General features: G+C 26.3%; 1 protein-coding gene across 2 annotated transcripts in view; it reads right to left on the bottom strand.

Annotated features, from left to right (window-relative positions):
* Positions 1-13099, bottom strand: part of LOC112592202 — a 61925-nt gene extending 48826 nt beyond the window's left edge. Inside the window, exons 1-2 of one of the 2 annotated variants that reach the window (XM_025336215.1) lie at positions 12769-13099; positions 7292-7614 (exon numbers count right to left, since the gene is read on the bottom strand). In XM_025336215.1, coding sequence (XP_025192000.1) covers positions 7292-7472 — 181 coding nt within the window. In that variant the 5' untranslated portion in view covers positions 7473-7614; positions 12769-13099. Of the gene's footprint in view, positions 1-7291; positions 7615-12768 lie in introns of those variants that run through there. The other variant, XM_025336216.1, reaches the window with a different exon arrangement.
* Positions 13100-22568: the final 9469 nt, after the last annotated feature.

Genomic DNA, 22568 nt, shown 5'->3' with positions numbered 1-22568 from the left:
CACATTTATTCACATTTTATCAAAACGGATAAATGATCTTTTTCTGAATCGTGTACTCTTATCTATAGTGAATCACGAAGTTGTTTTTACAATTATTATTACACTATAGATTAAAATATATACTAAAGATAAGTTACGCTAATGTACCAATTGGCAATAATATTTTATTCAATTGAATATGCATACATTTTTATTTCATATTGACAAATTACTAAGAAAACAAAAAATTTAAAAATGGAAATAATCAATAAAATTCAGACATTATTTAGATATATATTAATATAGTAATAATGGTATAATTGAATCACTGAATCAATGATTTTAACGTACTTATAAAAGGTACCTACAATAATTTCCATTAGCTATAATAAGTATTTATATAAATTTTAATTTTAAAAAGTGCGTATTTTAATTTTTGTAAACTTAACAATTTTAATGTATGTAAATTTATAAAAAATATTTATTTTTTTTTTCATACTAAATTGTTTAACTAGTAGAATATTAATAATTACGTATTTATTTTAATTTTTAATATATCAATTGTGTATTAAATCAACCGCATGTTTAAAAATTGACCCATTTATAACCATATATTTATAAATTATATAATCGCGTGTTTATAATGTATTTTATATATACAATATAGTGTGTATACCTACTAAATTTTTTTAAACTGAAAAATAGACGATAGTTAATATTATTTTTGAATACTTTTTTCCTTTTATGTTGTTTGAAGTGGCGAAGCTATTATACATTTTGTAATTGTATAATAATAGTATTAACTTTTGCATATTACATCTACATTACGTGAAATTTCATATAGTTTTATGCTATATATCATATTGCATCTTATGTGAAACCGTAGTATGTATAGCTTACATTAAAATATTATTACAATGTTTAAAATGATTTATTCGTTAATATTATCATTGGAAACTTTTATAAATCGTATTATTTTATCCTTTAAAATGAAATTCACAACAAAATGTCAAATTATTTTATACGCTATAAGTTTATTATATTTCTAGGTGGCTACTTTTTTTAAATGACTTTATGATATTTTTTTTTTTTTAATGAAAAAAATAGTGATTATAACGTAATCAAATTATTGCCATCGAATTATGCGATAAAACCTACGTAAGTGTTCACCTCGGATTAAAAACGATAAGGGCAAATAAATCAATTAGTTTTCCATCCCCGTGCGTCTGAACACGTCGACGCGACAAGATCAGCACAGGTTGGAATAGTAGCAGATCGTTATTTTATTTTATTATACACCTATCTAAATCCGCGAGCATCGCAAACGTGTGAATAAACGCGTACCGATCGGCACCGACCACATAAACGTATAAACGTAAATCACGCCGTCGGTGTCTGCTGCGAGACGACGGCGATGCGTTGTTTTTTTTTCAACTGCTACGGGACTCGCGCGTGGAGCAAATCGGCCGCGCCTTCGGACACACGAATCCAAAACGTGTAAAATAATAATAATAATAATAACAACATCGGCAAGACACGAACAGGTATTGAGCCAACAGTCGCGAAAACACCAAATGTACCTATAATATTATAATAGGTATTATATAGTAGGTATATGCGTAGTATACCGGGCTCGTGTCCGTCGATTATATTAATATAAATTTAAATATTCGGCGGCCTGCTCAGTATACCTACGTAGTTGTAGCGCGCATGCGTGCGTGTGTGGTGTAGAGACAGAATTATAAACTCATTATATTATTATTATTATCATCCCAGGTGAAGAGTGTAAAAACAAAATAAACTACAACAAATTTTCACGTTTTTATTTTGATAAATGTTTTACGTAGGTATTAACATGGACTTGTCCTCTTGCCGCCACGCCGCCGCAACCACATAATGTAACATAATATATAAGAGAAACGGCGGAGACATGTTGATGGGTCAATTTAAAAATCGTATAATTTAATTGAGTCGGTTTCGATGTATTCTTTTAACTATTCAAATCACGCGGCTATATAATGCCTGTACGGCGGCGCGGCGGTTGCTGTGAGCCTGTTGCGAACGGCTACGAAGCAGGCTGCTTGTGGCGGGCGGTGGCGGCGGTGGTGAGAGAAACGGCGTTGAATTGAAACAAACATTAACTGGATTGTATGTTACACGGTAATAAATTAAATGGTAAACACTCACTTTATAATATAGTATGGACACAAAGGGGCTGTTGTACCATTATCTGACAAGACCAGTTGTCGCCTACAAATTTCATTGACACTGTCGTCGACGACTTCGTCGCAACAACAGGTATGTGTTTTATTCTTTCGTCGACGTCTGCCGGGAAGGAAGGTTACCCCGCTGCCGCCACCGAAAGAGTAGGTATATACTATATATATTTATCGTATATGTATAATATATTGTACGCACACCGCCGCCGAAGATCTCGCGGGTCGACCTTGCCCGCAGAGTGTGTGTGTGTAATGTGTATAATACATAATATATATGTATAATAACGTCAATACAGCATTTATAACACTACATGTTAAATCAAACGCGTGTGTAAGTCGCGGATAAGAAGAAACAGCGAGTTAGAGAAAGGGACAGAGATATAATAAAAATAAAACAGAAATGTATAAATAATATCCCATTATATATTATGTTATATACGTATAGGTAGGTGTAAATGTACAATTATTTCATTAGAGAAAATACCGTATATTATTATGAATTGGTATAATATGTCTTAGCCTTCGGGCACTATATATTTTATGTTCGTACATAATGACAATGACGACGGCCAACCGACTAAGTATCTATTGATACGTCTTTGAATTGCATATAATATCCAACCATTTAGTCTGTCAATCGACAGGCATATTCAATGAATTCAGAAAAAAACATATGAATGGAAGACTGCAGGCATAGAGGGCAGTTATCCGCAGGTGTAAGTGCAGTTGGACATTGTCAAACTTCACTTTTTTTGTTTTACAACATTTTTAATTTGTGGTTGGTTCCGTTTTTATTCTCATTTTTTTATGATAGGTTGCGTTTAATTTGTACTTCACATTCCAAATGTATATGAAATTAGAACACTTTTACATTTTAACCAATGCAAATACAACGGCTGAATATATTCGATATCATCGATATACATATTTTATTTTTTATATGTATAACTCCACAATACCATATTATAATATCGTTGTATTCGTATCATTGTAATGTGTGTAATAAATACGATAAAATTAATTATATATAAACAATTGTGTGTTCACAACCGTTTTTATGTAATTCGAATAATAATGAGTGTTTCACGTTTGTATGGGAAATGTTTCACACCACAACGACGACAAAGGATTCACAATGAGCTTGAACTCAATGGGGAACAGAGAAAATTAATTTTCATTGATGATATTTAGTTGGAAGGGCAGAAAATAATTTTTGCATCAATAAACGTCTTAATCCGACACCAGCGCGCATGTAACGTCTCCCCCCCCCCCCCCCCGCCGCTGCAGTTGCCAACATGTTCACCCGCCAAGACTGTTTTTAATAATATAGGTAGTTGTCCCGCTCGAAACTTGTATACATAATATGTTTATGGTGTACGCTATAGCCATGCCAAATTGATCGGCGCGCAGAGATATTAGCAAAGTTTCATGAGCATGTTCCGCGACACCCCGAACGCCTTGAGATTCATTGTCAATGCTTTATATGTATAACGTGTATATTATTCCTATGGTATATTATATTTAATTTATATAACACGTGTGTGTATGTGTGAGTGTGTGCGTTTATCTGACTGCGATTGCATATAATAATATGCGTCGAAACCTAAGCAACTACTAAATCCACATGCCGACTGTTAAGCTGCAGTACAAAGTGTTTAGAATTGTCTTGATAACAAATAATTTTGAATACGTTTTGAAATGTGTGTAATTATATCGATAAGCGAGACGTAGAGACGTTGATATTTTTCAAATAATATTGTGTCAGTACAACGGCCGCCAACAAGGCCCGGTTAAATTTTCAATCCCCATCATCGGGCCCCGAATTAATTGAATAGCGTATTACTGCAGAAATCGTTAATTCATTCCACGATTCAATTGCACTGGATGATGGATGTCCGACAAGGAAATAAAAAACAAATACATTTTGTTCTTAACTGTTAGAGGATTGGGAACAATCGTGTTTCAATAAGAGACTTTATAGTATGTGCAAAATTAATCAGATTGTATGGATAACGTGCGTACATATATCATAATATATCTGTGTAATATGGTATATATTATAACCATACATTATATTATATACCATAAGAACGATTCGATGCAATTAATAATTGTGAATTCAGAGCATATTATACAGTACGCTATTGAGATTCAATAGATACTCACGACTTTGTCGAGAGTTTTCGTGACTAAAATGTTACATCCATCCTACAGATCTTAGCGTTTTTACATTTTGAAGGAGTTAATCGATTTCGATATGTGTTTTCTCACGTGTATTAAACTTGTCGCTATGTCTCAATAGATTTTGACAGATGATTTTGACGCACTTTATTTTTGTACATATATGTATATCTATTACACGTATAGCTTGATATAAATAACGTATTTAAGATTATAATATGTTCTGAAAACGTTGTTTCCTTTTACATTTACGGTCAAGTGTTCGAAGTACAATTCAATGTTTCATGCAGCTATAATATCTCTACAATCATCTAACGAGAGAACTGCACTGTCAGACAGTGGCGCCTACGGGTTGACTGAATAAACATATACTTTAGCAATAGGTAGTAAAATCTAGATCTTTAAGTATCATAATTCAGTCTTGGCATATATGTTCTAGACAAAATTAATACTCCTAATACATAATACATAGATCGTATTTATTTATAGATTTCACGTATCACGTATCTACATACAACGTATAATCCTAATGATCGTGGATTTATAAATCTCATGATAATCTTAGACATTAATAACATTGATTTTTATAAAAATAAATTTATTGAAATTCATTACGTAGACTATAGATACATTATTAATCACGAAGATACATCAAATCATCTATGTATGTCGTTAACATAATTTGTTTAAACCGCAATATTATGAGAAGATAATAATAAATAATGTAGTTATATGAGCCAAGTAAAGATTAATACTATATATTTCAATTTAAACTATAAATAGATAATATTACTATGTAGGTAATATTATAAAATTGTTTTATTTAATATGTATAATATACTATGATTTATAAGAAAATTCAATTAAATTAATAATTCAGTGTATAGTTAGTTTAGAAACAAACTTTAAAATTATATATTTTTAATTGTTTTATATACATTTATAAGTATAAATAGGTAAACAGTAGGTGGTATGTATCAATAGTATGGCGTGTTGTATTTATGTAACTAAAAATGTCTATCTGTAATTACCTGAATATATTTAATAATCGTGTCTCACTTTTAAAACTCACCGAGAAGAACATTCTATAATGTAACGAAAAGAAAAAAACCTAAGTATTGAAAGTTTTGAAAATTTAATAAAAAAAAAAATATAAATAGATTATTGCAACTAATTTAATATTTAACGTCTTAGTATAATATAGTCAATATTGTTATAAACTTCTATTAACTATATAATTCTAAGTTGTCAGTTAATACTATAGCAGATACGATCGATTTTTTTTTTTATGAATTAGTTTTATGTAATTTAATTTGTTATTTTTATAAATATAAATGTTGTAGTTAAAATCAAATGAATAAAAATGCTTTAATATTAAAACACCATTTTTATATAAATATAATAAGCTATCAGTAAGTTATGTAAAAAAAGTTATGTGTTGTATAAAACACAAGACAAATAATTGTATAAACGATTTAATTTTAAAGTACGTGTACTTTTATTTAATTAAGCAAAAATTATTTGAAAAAAAATATATTATGCTAAATATAGAACTCTTCATAGTAAGTAATCTAATTTATGAGGTGTGTTTATTATAACTTTAACGATAAAATAACGAATTGAAGTAAAAATTTAATACAGTTTAATATAATGAAGCATTTAGAGTATAATAATAGTTTAATTGCCCAAATGGCGTTTCAAGTAAAACCAGTTTGATTTTACATTCTTCAAAAAATAGTGTAGCTGCTATCAATATTTATTTTATTACACCTACATCAAACACGACGCATAATTTTTCACTAAAAATTAGTAAAATTTTGGTTTTTTAAAAACTACATGTACGAATAAATGTTTTAAATTGTTATATGTGAATATTTTACAAGAGCCTCAATGCAGGAAAAAAATAAAAACATTAGTTTTCAATTTAAACGTTAATAATTCAAGATTTAAAACGTGGTTTAACATCACTTTTATTAGATTAATATGTTTATTATAATATATCAATCATAAACTGTACACTTTATTTATATATATTTTAAATCTAGCATATAATAAATTATATCAAAATAAATTTAGTTATTAATATTTATATTACGGCGCGCCTTGTTAATATTTTATTATTAATTGTTACTCTTTAAAAAATATTGAAATATAATACCGATTATTTAATATAATATCTAATATCATATAATTCTAGGGATTTAAATTAATAAACTAATTTTTTCAGAATTTCTAATGCCACATTTTTTCCAAAGTATTATTTATAGTATTTAACTTTGGCAATTCAACATTTCATAAATTTGATTACAAGTACAAAACACAAAAATATAGTTTAATATTTTTAGACCTTTAAGCTAATTATTACAATATATACGTATATACATATAATATATGTTGTAGGTTAGGTAATATAATAAAACTGTTAGAAATATAGTTACATTTTAAACATAGTTTTTGCGAACTCTATACCTACTACTTTAACCAAATTAATTTACCCCTATTCTTGTATTCGTTATTCATTTATTTATTTGTTTAATTGTATTATTAAATAATTTAATTATTTATATATTTATTTTATTTCAATTAATTTTCTAAATGTTTATGAAAACTAATCGAAATTACGTCATATGCAATAAAAAAATAAAAAACATATTAATGAAAAAAATTAAAAAAACATTTTTAAAACTAATAATTATCTACAAATATTTATTACATTCAAGTTGAATTAGGTTAGACGACTATGAATATATAAAATTATAATGTACCTGACCAAATCATACATTTATCTAAATCTTTTATTTTATTTTTGATGGTAATAGTCTATGCTAATTGAACTTTATTTTTAATAAAATCTTATTTTTGTACATAGATAAACTTGAATATACGAAGTAATATGATCATTTAAAACTTACTTGTTGGTCCATTGATGTTGGATGAGAATGGTGCGCAAGCGGCAAGAGGCAATGTTAATTTCATATTAGTTCCGGTTCCACCGACTACGATAGCAGGATCAGGAGGTGAAGTCTTCATGTCTCGGCAGAGGCTGGACACGGAAAAATCAGTGCACTTAGTCACTGATGTAGAATTAGCCATTTTTTTTTCAATTTTATTGTTGTTAATTGAAATTGACTATTTAAGGAACTATAATTAGTTCACTGCTTTGTTCGTAGGCTCCACAAAATGTTTAATACAGGAATTACTTTAATAATCGTGACCATATAGAAATCAAAATATTCTGAAATAAAAAAAATTTAAATTATATTATGCATAATAACAATCGTATAATACATGCAGTTATTTATGTTATCAGATAATATAGTTATCTGGTTTTTAACATTATAGCTATATGAACATCAAAAAATATTGAATACAATTTTAATTGTATCTTTTAACTATAATATTTAAAATATACCTACACATTTTTAACTACTTTATTAGCTTAATATAATGTATTGTAGAAGTTTTTAAGTACCTATAAGAAAATTATTTATTTGATTATTTATGAAAAATAAAGGAATTATATTTTGTATTATGTGGGAATAAAAGAGTTGATATCTTAAATCAAAAAAATAAAAATATTCTATAAATTATTAATATACGTAGAATAATCATTACTAGGTCCAAATTTAGTTGTAATAAGGCAGGTGCCCACACTAGATCTAGCTTTAAAGATAATATACATATATCAATTTAATGATACAGTTTTAAAACAAAGTTTAAATTTTATCAACATTTAAGGGAATTTGAAGATGACTATTTTTAAGGAGTTAAATATAGGCAATTAGTCAAGTACACGCGTGAGTGCGTTTCGTGTAAAAATGTACCTATGTAATGAGAGATTATTAGGTAGTAATTTTAATTCAATATTAATATTTAAATTTCTTGATATTATATTCAAAATTTAAAATAAATATTCCATTTTTTAGATTAGAAAAGTTGAAAAATTTTTTTCATGTAAGTTTCATGACGAGTTGAAATATGTTTACAAAAGTCGACTACTAGGATAAGTACTCAGGATAATTGACATAAGATATAAATTTACAATTTAGGTAGAAATATAGCTGGAATCGAATAGGATATGAGCTATGGTTGTTTAATATATAGGTAGTACTTATTATAGGTACTGAAAACTGTTATATTAAAAATAGTTGTAGTTTTATAGACTATAGTGTAATAAATCACTCTCTCCTTAAACTGGATCTGTTATTAGGAATCAATAAAATATATTTTTGAATCTTAATTTTTATTTTTATTTGATTAACCTACCTAATAAAAAACTAAAATTTCTAATTAATTAAAAATATGAGACAAATATTACAAATTAATAATTATATATGAATTCTAAACATTCAATAATAGTCCCATAATCTATACCATCTCATCTATACTACCAATAATTATCATCACAGTCAGCCTATAATATATTGCCTTTATTTCAATTGTCCAACAATTGAATCACTATACAATTTGAAATATATACTATATATTTTATTATTTAACAATAATTTATCATATTCTCCGTATATTTTCCTTTTACCATATTATTCTTTAACCAAATATGACCACAGGTTAAATATTGATTTTTCAAAGTTAGCATTTTAATCTTTTAAATAAAGTTCAATATTTTAATTATTAAAACTAATTGTTAAATAAAGTTTGAATATAAAATCAATATACATAATATGTATAATGTGTATTATATTACTAGTAAATTAATTTAAAATAATTAATTTACTATATTATTATATCGATTAATACTAAGAAGTATTAATTAATATTATAAATTATAAGTTTACAACATTATAGTTATTAATCATAGTTACAAAAAATAGCTTATAATTTACCCAATAATATTAGTACTTATTTTCAATTTTTGGTAATTGATAATTTAGAAATACATTCTATTAAGCTATAGGTCAATTATAATTTATACCTATGAAGGTAATTCGTACACGCAATAAACGTAAATAACCATAATTTGTAACAACTATAATACTTTTCTTTCGAAGAGAAATAAAAGTAAAAATTAAAAATGTATGATTACAATTTATTATGCTAATTTTTTCTAATAAATACTTTTCAAATTAATAATTATTATTTTAGACATTGATAAAATAAAAATGCAACTATAAAATATTGGCAGATTCAAATCTATACAAATATTATTCATTTTTAAAGAAAACATTGTATCTGATATCAATTATAGCTGTATAATTTTAATTTTATAAAAAAAAAAAAAAAAACAATTTATTTTGTTTATATAAATAAATACCTTAATAGTTTTTAAGTATTTTTTGAATTGATTAAATAATTAATTTAAAACTTACTCCGCAGTAATTTATAATTAGATGCATATTATATTATGTAATTTGTAACTAATATTATAAATTATTTTTGTTTTTACGTAATATACTAAAATCTAAAGGTAATATATTAGTTTTGCATTCAAACAAATAAAAATTTATTGAGTTGTGATTATTTTATGTATACCTACTAAACCATCATTAACATTATACATTATTTAAGCAAATCTATTGAATTTGAGAGATAATTGTTACATAAATTTAATATTTTAATAATACATATGTAATACGTATACATCAACTATTATCATAAATATTTTTTTTAAATTAATAAATTAAATATAATTAATAAGTAAGATTAACGTTAAAACACACGTAAATATATTTTTAAATAGTAGTGCTACAGTCTAGGGTACTATAAAGTATAAAAATAAAAATCCTTACTCTATTAGTTTCAGACATTTATTATTTTTAATAAATTGATTTTAACTTATAAAAAATATTTTTATTTTTCCGTGGAAATAATTATTAAATAATTATAGTTGTAAATTGTTATCAACACAAATGAAAAAACTAAAATTATAACATTTTATAAATCTACTTACGAGTATATATTATGTAAAGAAACTTTATTATTATAAACATCTAACAAAAACAGAATTGTATTAATATTATAATGAACATTTTTGTATCTATATAATAAAGTTAGCTTCCAACATCAATATCTATTATTAGATCTTATTAACATATTTTATGTTGTTTCAAATCAATTATAGATAAAAAATATTTGGTATTAATAATTTAACAATGATAAAATAGAATTCATTACGTATAATTTAAAAATAAATCATAATAATGATGTTAACATTAGGGGTGTCTGGATTTACTTCTGGATTTTTCAAAAATAGTCTTTACATTTCTATAAATTATTTACCTCGATGTTTAGAATATCCATTTTTAATTTAAAAAATATTCTTAAGTGGTTTAGAAAATAACTTTTTTTTTAAAAGACAAACGTCTTGACAATCAATACTTTATTTAGAGGTATTTTTTATCAAAATATATCCAAAAATTCTATATATAACCTAAACAGCTTAAAAAATATATTTGTATGGGTAAATTTTTCATAAACAATAAATTTATTATTATCTTTGTACAAAATACATATACATATAATAACATAGAATTATAGAAACATTATCGATACAATTTTACTGATTTTTGTGAAACAAGTTTGATTTTACTATTGTACATTATAGTAAAAAAAACTACATTCGTGATATCTACCGTGTAATTATGATGTACAGAAAATATTAGCCAGTAGATATTAAAAATGGAGAACATGCACAATAAAGTATTAAAATTACACTATTTGCGAAGAGGTTCACAGAAGAGTTAAAAAGGGCGAATGTAGATAATAATATGTGAAATTTATGTAATTTAAATTAGAATTTATATAGAAAATAAACTGCACGGAAGGATCTTTTAATAACGATACACCTTTTTAATAATACTTTAAATAAATTATAACTATTTATTAGTGTATGTATATGTATGTTATTATATTTGAATGAAAAAGTTAAGTGTTGATAACATTTTCAAACATAATATACTTATTAATCATTAAACCTATATTGATTTTGTAGTATAATGTACCAATATACATATTATACTATTTTATGTGAGGTATTACAGCAACGTATTTACTATATTTTATTTAAAATATAAAACACGTGAATTGTATTATTTGTCATTCGAATATTTATTATAAGTTTTCAACTTGAAAAAAAAACAATAAAGAGAGATTAGCGAGCAAAGCGAACAGGGAACTGACATTTTCATAAGTATTTAGTATGAACATATATATACATATGTACAATATATTAATAGTAAGAATAAACATTGAAATCTATTAAGTATTCTAATATTTTAAAATCTTAAACACGTATATAAGGCACCTACGTAATATAGAAATAATCAAATTTGAAAATAGTTAAAGTATAATATTTTAATAATATTAAATTCAAAAGTTTCTTATTAGAAGATAAAAATATAGCTGGTATTCTCAATGTATTACTGATTAATTAAAGTATTCACATTTATCCAATCAAATCTATACAGGTGCTAAAGCTTAATAATTTTTATTCTCAAAATCATACCAGAATTTAAATAGATACTATACGCACCTATATGATATTCGGTATAAGCCGTACAGTGTACGATGACGTTTTATTGAATTAAATAAAATGATTGATAATTAATGACAAACTCTTATGCTGTAGATAGAATCTAACAACGGAAAGATTCAAAGATATAAATGGTTTTATGTCAATCCTACACAATGATGTGATATTTTTATTTTTCCATTGTACTGCCGTTATATATTGATGAATAAACGGCGCACTGAAGAAAGCCCACTTAAACCAAATGAAAAACTATACAACAATAATAATCACGAGACGATCGTATTAAAAAAAAAAGACATCACGTCTTAAACCATAATAATATGCTCAATTTGTAAAAAAAAAAAAAAAAATAAAAAAAACTCATTTTCTTTGGCGGGATTATATTTATATAAGTAGCCGTTAGATATTATATTATATTGTGTGTGTGTGTGTATATATATGTATATATAGAATGAGAGAGAGGGTGAAAGAAAATACGTTGATTGTCGAGCAATCTATTAAACGCGCCTGTCTCAATAATACGATAGTATTAACTGCTCGCATTGCGATAATCATACAGATTACACTCATTTTTACAAATACTTATAAAATTGGTTACGGTTCTTATACCTATGTTTTCCACGAAATAAAAAAACGGACAACGCGCCATCGACCGTCATTGATAATATTATATACTAACTTATTACTTTATTATAGGTACTATATGTCTATATCTACATGAATACGTCTATATTGCAGTTATTGGTGAAAATATATTATTTTGATAGTGAAAATAAAAATCGCACAGCTATTTTACGCAGGTACAATATTATCGGTAATAAATTAACGATAATGTTTTGCACTTCAATGAAGTGTTCATCGGTAGGTATAGGTACTTAATCAACAACGTTGGGTACTTACTTGACTTACAGCAGCCGTGTCTTCTCCGCGAATTTCGATTTCCAATCGACGCGCCAACAGATCGTCAACGGAACACAACGCATCACAACGATGAACATACGCAACTGATGCGTAGAATCTATTTATTTATTTAGATTTCAGCCGCAGCAGAGATTATTTCTCCCACGATAATTTTACGGGGCGCAAAAAAAAAAAACCTGGCGGAGAAAAAATTTCTCGGTAACGAAGACGAAACGGGACCGAAGCTCGGTTTATTGTACCTGATATTATTATCTGTATTTGAAAACTGACGAATGAACGCGGTCACCGTGATCGTGGTCGTGGTCGTCGACCGAACGCGTCCGCTCGTCAAACATAGACTACCGCCGCGTCTCGAGTATGATATCGAACGCGGAGAGACGCGCGAGAAGAAGGGGCGGCGGCAGTGGAGGAGCTCTCGGCGGCGGAGCAGACGGGTCGAAGTGTGAATAGGTAAGCACACACACGTATACGCACACACACACGCGCGCTCGCGCACATACACCCACACACACACACACGCGCGCACACACGCACACACACGCACATGTACACACGTACACACGCGCGCGTTAATACGATAACGCTGTATAAAAAACAGGTATAATCCGCGCGCGCGACAGGTATATGCGGGCGGCCGCGGTCGAACGAATGCGCGCCCGGGCGTTTCCCGCGGGGCACAGGTGCCCTCCTCCTTCCGGCCCGGCTAATCGGTCACCGTCCGCCCATCGGCCCTCCTTGTCGTGTGAGCGCGCTTGCGCGGTCTGCCCACCGCCGCCGACAACCTCGCCACGGCCGACGCAGACCGACCGCCCACCGGACGCCCGCGAAAAAGTCCGAGCGACGGCGGACGCACCCTTTCGCGCGCGGTCTACGCCACACCACCCCGCCAAAACAACCGACGGCGACGACCGTCCGCCGCTCGCCGCCTGTTAGCACTTGTCTAATAAGCCCAAGTCGCGTATCGTATGACGTATACTATAATATTATTATTCAAATACCTAACACAATATCATTGTTATTGTTGTTGTTGTCGTTGTTATACCTATTAGGTACATAAGGTATTATAAATATTATTATTGTTAAACTAATTTTTACCTAAATGTAATTTTCATATTATATTGTAATATAATACACGCTCGAAGCGTATTTGTGTGTAAAATAGATTTTTGATTGGTTTTTTTTTTTTATAATGTACCTATAATATGGATTTACTTAGAATTATGTAGACGTATTAATAGGTATATTTCTTGACTTGTATTTAAAAGTTACGGCCTAGAGTGTAAGAGTATAGGTATAGAGACAAAGTCGTATCTAGAAAAAAATGTTGGAGGGGGTTCAAAATCTTTATAATATTTATTGTATATTGACTGAATTTAAGTTTTAAAATTTGGTTAGAAATAAAGTATATAAATTAAAACAATGCTAAATTATTTATATAGTAATACTTATACACATATTAGTATAATATTAAATAATATAACGTACCTTTGGAAGCTTAGAAAAATAATTTAATTGCACGTTTTTGTTATCTTGTTAACTCATTATGACGAATTTAATAAAATAATTCGATGTGTTTTTCGTACTGTCTTGCGGACGACTATATAATTATAAATTATAATAATATTATTAATTTACACAAGAATTTAGTATTATAATATTGTTGTAATTAGTCGTCATTGACCGTTGAATATGATACCGTTTCGGTAATCGGTTCCCACTACTAGGGGAATATTAAAGGTTAATGAGGAGAAGGCAAAATTATTTTATGCCCTTGGCATGTTTTATAAATATATACTCGTATATAAAAATATCAACAACTTAAAAAGAATTTTCTCGCTACGCTTAGTAATTTGGTATTTTAGTTGATCATTTCCATTTCATACAAATACGAGAAAAAAAGAAAAGGACCCTATAGCTACATAAAAATCTTCTTTTTATACTAATTAGTAATTATAGTACCTAATCATCTATTTGGAACAATGATCCTTTTTTTTCTAATACTAGAAGATGGAATGTCTATATTTCATTAATTAATAAATATATATTAAGGAAATGATATCATTTATTTTATCTTTCTTTTGCTTGACCAAATTTCTATATTTTGCAATATATAATACTATAATAGTATACCTACGTATAATACTGTATAACTGTATAGTGTATAAGTATAATATAGGTACAATAAGTTTGTATTTACTTGAATTTCAATTTAATAACGTGTTTTTTTTTTTTTTATAATTTTATAATAATCTACTGAGAATTGTTTACTCTTATTTTCCAAAAATACTAATTTATTTCCAGAAACACTCGAAGTTAAAACTAAAATCATTTTTACAGTAGAAAAATTTTAACCTGGAGTTCTGCGGTTCTGCCACTAGATGACCGCTACTAATGCCTTCCGATTCCTTTCCATAAAAAATATCACAATTATTTATTTACTTATTTGTATTACCACATTTATTTGTACAAATTTTAAATAAAAAAAATTAACTTTTGTTTATACTTATATATATGTATTATTAAATCTGTTAGAATGGCAAAATAATCAATTATTCATCGATACGATTCTGAATTAGTTATTTAAATAAATATATCATCTGTCACTGTATGTCACTTACAATAAAATATGTAGTAACTTGTAATGAAATATAACATGGTACACGGTAATATTGCTATACTAAAAGTGGCTAAATACCGTTTTATAGTCATAAAATATAAGTATTAACTTAAAAATAAACTTATATCATTCATTTCAGAATATACAATATATACACATATACAGTAGATATATTATATTAATAATGAATATTCTAAAATCAATGCTTATATACTAATAATAAACATTAAATAATAATTTTTTTATAAAGTTAACTCATTATTTGTTTTACTTTTTTTTATATTTATAAGAATGAATAAAATCAATACAGAATACAGAAATATATGAAGTATGAACAATAACTGATATATATATATTTCATTCAAGGGGAGAAAAAAATTATATATATATATATATAGGTATATAAGAGAGAAGCGATTCATTTTCGATGATCGATATAGAGACAAATATAAATAAAATTATTTATTAGTAAAATATGTATATTGTAGGTATATTATATTAAAAAAGTATACAAACATCTAAAAATGTATTTGTTAAAATTAACAGAAATATAAAATACGTCAAAAAAATTATTTTAATGTTTTTATTTTTTTAACCTATCATTAATCATAACTCATATAAGTCATAACGTCCATACGTAAATCATATAATATTATTATTTCATCACTATAATTCTTATTAATATACCATAATCTATTATCGTAAATATTTAACAACTAGGTATAGGCATATAAATACCACTACTCTAAATTTGTTTTATTGTTTAATTACATATTACTTAAATACTTAAGAGGTTAATATATCAATTTTTTTTTAAATATTATAAAATAATCATAACTTGCCTTTAATATAATAATTATCAGTCAAAACTAGAAATAAATAATTAAATGATTTAATTGGTGAATAAAATAATATGTGATTTTGTCTAAATGCGAGAATAAATTTCTTAATATAATCTCTCTATATATCATCTATAAGTATAGTGTAGATTTCAATGACATATTTTTAAATTATCAATAATTTTTATATTGATAAATATTTTAATTAATCGATGCCACAATTTGTCAATGTCTTATTCGATTTTTTTTATCAACCTTAGATATTGAAATATTTATGTAGATATATTACATTTATTATGCCTTATTATACCTTATTATTATGCCTTAATTTAAACATGCAATTAAGTATAAGCATATATAAATGCAATTGTTAACATATTTTGTTAGTTCAATGTTCAATTTTTATTACCTACATTTAATTAATTTTTATTATTAGTAATTTGTAAAGTGCCAATATATTTATGATGTTCACTCTTTTATTATTTATTATAAAATATAAATATATTCATGATATTTAATTCTAAGTACTAGTTATAGGTATATACCTACCTATAATAAAACATACATTTATAAATATGTAAATAATAACTTTAGACTAAAAACGTTGTTGTATAATATGATTAATTGTAACGTCTTAAGTCACAAAACTTAATTTCTCTCTCAATTAAAACAGAAATACCTAATTAAAATAGGGTTATTATATCAGGCATGTCAAACAAGTGGCCCTGCCCTCGATTGCTGTTTCTGTTTTTTCGCATCTTGCAGGTAATATACAATCAATGATCATTTATAGAAAATTAAGAAGAAAAAAAATAAATATAATTTTTATTTTGTCTTGTAATTGTGTTGGAGAAAGAATTGAAAGAAATATATAATATATTTCGCTGTAAACATTATTTATAATTTATATAATATAATTAATAATATACATACTATATGTAGGTATACTTTCTCAGCGATAATTATTATAATATGTATATAAAATGTTTTTCTTGATAAGTTTTTTATGCGATCTGCATTTAATATTTTTGACCTCATTAATATTTTACGTTTGGCGTGTCCTAATTACACTTATGATTAAATAATAAATAAATAAAATTATAAGCTTTTGACCGATTTTTCTAATAACAACATATATATAGTGCATCCATAATCTATAATGGTTAATAAATAATAATTATTATTAAGCATTAGCTCATAAGAAAATAAAAATATGCATAAACATTATATACCTACATACTATATGTATTATATATATATATAACTATAAAAGAACAACAACATAAAGGACAGGTAACATATAAAAGAACCTTAAAAGATCACTAGAAATTTACTAAATAGATATTATATGTCTTAAAACTTATTGTAAAGATAATCACAGGTTTAATAAATATTCAATTAATCCGTTACGGCTTTAATACGTGGACAACCAAGTTCAAACTAGTAATCACTCTGTTATCCAATATTTGAGAATAACCTAAACGTATTAGTCCATCTAAATTTAAAAACAATGACAATGTAGTTGTGTTAACTGTTTGGAAAAAATCTGAGACTTTTGTGGTAATCACCCTTTTTTTATAGTCATCAGTATAATTTCAGGTATATTTAATGGAGACAAAAAATAGTTGATCAAAACTATTATTCGCTTCTATGACTCTACCTCAATTGAATTTAAAAACTTTGTTTTTTTGTTTAAATCTATTTAGCTTTTCAAAAAATTCGATTACAAATTTTTTCCACTTCAGTCATTCATCGATCTACGAAAATAATAATTTATATTTAAATAATATATTTTATTAAAAATAGAATTATTTAATAAGAGCATTATGTATTGATTTTTTTTAAGCATTTTTACTTCAAATAATTTACGTATTTTCATATTAGATATATTGTTCTACATTTAATCGAACATAACACAAAGTAATTAATATTACAGTTACCTATACACTTTATATAGATACGCACTACATAATCGTATTATTAGTACCTATTATTATTCTATTGCCTATTATATAAATGCGTTCTACAATTTTTCATAATAAGATAACATTAAATTAGATCCAGACATTCAATAAAAGTCATTTCTTTTTTTTTTTAATAATTATATTTAATTATTTATAGTTGTAAATTTAATAAAAATAAATCACATTATACATTTTATTGAAATAATAACTAAAATAAATAAATTTCAAAACTATCAATATAATATTTTAATTGTATGCTTAGAAGAGACAAATTCAAACAATGAAAAGTAATTTAAAATCGGTCGTTATCATTATAAAGGGGAAAGTATATTTTATGATGATAATATTATATATAGGTAGCACAATAATGTTCAACTACTACTAAGTTTCGGAAGTAAAATTATATTATTATATAGGTACGTCGTATTTGAAAACAATGAGCCGGTAATCACTTTTCGATGTTTAGAAAGCTGTTTGAGAATACAAAACGGCAATTGGGCTTAACGAGTTTTTAGGACGATAATAATTTAACCTTTTTTTACTCATACATAGATGCATTTCTTTATGTATAATAACATTTATACATTGTTTTGGAATCCGTGTAATACACATTACGTTTAAATGCGTGACGTGTATACTGCATATAGGTTTAAATCAACCGGTTTACACTGAGAATTTTACCATAAATAATCAGTGTTTCCTACTTCAATTACATACAATTATTATATTTATATGTGAGTTAATTAACTACTCTTATAGATTCATAACTAGGAAAAGAAATATTTAATAATAATCAAGCAAAAACACGTAAATGTTGAGCTTATAGTAACAATAAAGTGTAAATACATTCGATTGTTTATAAGCAAGAAATTTTAATTCGGATAATCGTTAATTTTTATCTCTGCTACCAATGACCATGCACTAAATAAAATAGATTGAGATAACTTTTTTTTCTTTAGGCATTTCTACTAGGAAATACATCAATTACACCACAAAGGGCAAAACCAAATAACCCATTGTTCCTACAAATCCGAATAATTATAAGTTTAATAGTATCTCAAACTATTATTACGCACAATATAATTATTAAACTTCTTTAGTTACAATTCTATTAGTGCATATCTAAAAAATATTGTTTGTATTAAATAATTAAGTCCAATACTCAATAATAAATTTATTTTTAACTGAGGCGTAATTTTAATGAACACGCAAGTAAAAAAGTTTTAGTGGCTGAATCAATATATAGGTAGGTTGTTTTTAAACTACTGTACTGGTAGAATCAAAGAATTCTTTTTTCTGGTAAATTATATATTATATACTATAAAAATTAAAAGGTATATTGGTTTATTTCAAAGATAGGTGCACAAATCATATTTTAAAGATAAAATTCTATTTAAATATTAAAAACTATATTTTAAATACCTATCAAACTTAAAATTATTATTTATTACATTATTTCAATATTCCATAAAAAATGAGTTAAGATACACACATTTCAAAGTTTTAATTTTAAGTATTTTAACCCTTTTTCGCTAATTTGATTTAATTTTATACATTTAAGATTAAATTTATAAATATTTTATTACCAATTTACTGAATTTTGTTGAGTTTTAAAATAGTGAAATTATATTAAATGCGGCTATTTATTGTCTACAATGATTAATCTTTTAAAATAATATGTACAATATAGCTATACAAAAAATTATAGGTACAAAGAAATGTTGAACAAAATATCGGTTTCATTATTTTTTGCTTTTTCTTTTGATAAGTTTTAAATCAGTGTTAATATTGTTGGTGACGTTGGTGTATCATTCTTGTACAAAATATTTCAAATTATAAAATAAAATCCAATCTAAAAACTATGCAATTGTCAAGAAATAAAGCTAATAAATAAAATCCAATGTATTAGACTTGAGTAATTATATTTTTGATTTAATCTTTTAAAGTTTAAATATTAATTAATACCTAATTAATTATATTATTTAAAGTATATGGATAATATGATCATAAATTCGTAATTAAATCATTCATTGTACCATTTATAAAAACAGGACAATGACAACAATTTATTTATAAATATATATTATTAGATCATTAACGCAGCATCATTAACTTGGGTTTTTGTATACTTATAGTATATGTGAATGAATAAACGATGACAAGATACAAAGAAACATGGTCCATTTAATGTTCATAATGTTATATTATAAATAATACAATATAATACATATATAGATATAATGCTTTTTATAATATTTTGACTACTTAAGATGTCTTTTTCTACACTATATACTAAAAAACTAGTTAAATTAATATAAAGTCTATTAATATTTATTTTCCTGATATTAAGTTCGTATCACTGATCTATTGCAAAAAGTTGTTACTATATTTTAAAATTTAGATCTTATATGATTTAACCCATTGATAACGATTTTTGCATTTTTGTAGGTTTCATAAGAGCAATTTCGATTACTTAAATAATCTTTGCTTGTGTAAATAATAATTAGTTACAAATATTTTAAAACACATGAACTATACATTCATATAAATTAGTTTTATTTAGATTTTAGATGTATAGTTTCTCAAATAATATGTATATAATACACAATATAAATATATCTGTCTTGAAAAAATATTTCTAATAATATTTCAAAATTAAAATAATAGTGCATAATATATCTACTAGTCTACTACGTCATAGTTTAATAATTAATAATGTTTTATTATTTATTGACGCGTTATTTACTAATCATATTATTTGATTTATTACTAGTCTAATTTAATTTAATCTTTAATTATATACATTACGAAATCACTATAAAAATATAGTACCTAATAACGAATTATATATTTTTATTTATCAGTTTTGTCGGTGTTTTTTAGGAATGAACTTAATAATTACACATTTATAAGAACTAAGAGAGTAGAACACAGTGTCTTAGTATTAGGTACTAATACTAACTTCTTAGTAGGTGCTCCAACAGAAAAGAAACATTATAATATTAAAATATTATATTGTATTTTCTGCAATGCCTGAATTACGCTTGTTCAAATCATTTACAGCATATTAATAAATTTTACTGTAGGAACAGAAAAACATTGACTATAATAATAGTCTATGGTTTTTAAACATTGTTTCAAAAGCATGTTATATTGGTACTGTTAGGTGCTAACATATTATATGTATATGTATATGGTTATGAAAATATTAACAAGAAAATAATTATAATAATAAGACGATTCGTATCACTTTCTCGATATGTGATGGGTATACTAACACTATATATTTGTTTGGAATTTATAAACGCGTCGTAACCGCATAACAATTAGATCGTGTGAAAAAGTTGAAATGGCCCGTGTAATAATTGCAACCGGCAAACTTTTCTATTTTACACGTGAAATATTATAATGTATTTAAAATATGGTTCACGTGTAAATACATAGTATATTGTGCGAATTATAAATACTGCAATCACCTACATTTACCTGGTGTGATTGGAACATAACAATATTATTATTATTGCGAAAAAACCAAATTATCCGTAGACATAAGTGGACGTCTATTTGTCGATCACGTGCTTGGATCACACATAACCGCGTGTTTTAATCAATAATAATATAATATATTACAATTACTCGTGTGTTATTAATGATTAATTATTTTTATACGCTCTATAGAGCATTGAATTCAATCCGAACAGTGATTTCGTACAGCGATCGGACTCCGCGGTGCGCAAATTCGAGTATATATATATATATATATATTATATAAGAATCTATGTACATGATAGTGTTATATTTATATATACCGAGAAAAAAAAACAAATCTCAAAACGTGTTTGGTATACGATTATAATATTATAATATTACATACGTATAGCTCACACACACACACACATATTAAATTATAATATTATATACACACACAATCATAATGCAGGTCGGACCTCACACGCACGGCCGCGATGATCGTATTGTATTATGTGTATTGTATAATATGTACCTATAATATTATATAATATTATTATTATTATTAATAATCCTCGTCGTCGTCGTCGTCGGCGGCGGCGGCGGCGGCGGCGGCAGCGGAGGCGTCTGCCACACTTATGTAAGTCGACATCGGTTCGTTAGCGCGCAGTCAGACGGGATGATATAGGTATACCGCGCGGTTACCGAGGTATAGTCAGTCAGTGGTACATAAATACGACATGCGCACACACACACACACACGCGCGCACATACACAAACATAGACTTCTATAGTTGTACACTTGTACGCATTACGTATTATTATATTCATATTATATTCTACGATGGTTTAATAAACCGCACTTGGACGTGCACCCGGCGGCGGTGGCTT

Source organism: Melanaphis sacchari, unplaced genomic scaffold, assembly GCF_002803265.2.
Source record: "Melanaphis sacchari strain LSU unplaced genomic scaffold, SCAv2.0 Contig15_pilon_pilon, whole genome shotgun sequence".
In the NCBI taxonomy this organism is placed as follows: Eukaryota; Metazoa; Arthropoda; class Insecta; order Hemiptera; family Aphididae; genus Melanaphis; species Melanaphis sacchari.
The sequence above is the reverse complement of the archived record's forward strand: the minus strand, read 5'-3'. Positions and strand labels throughout refer to the sequence as shown.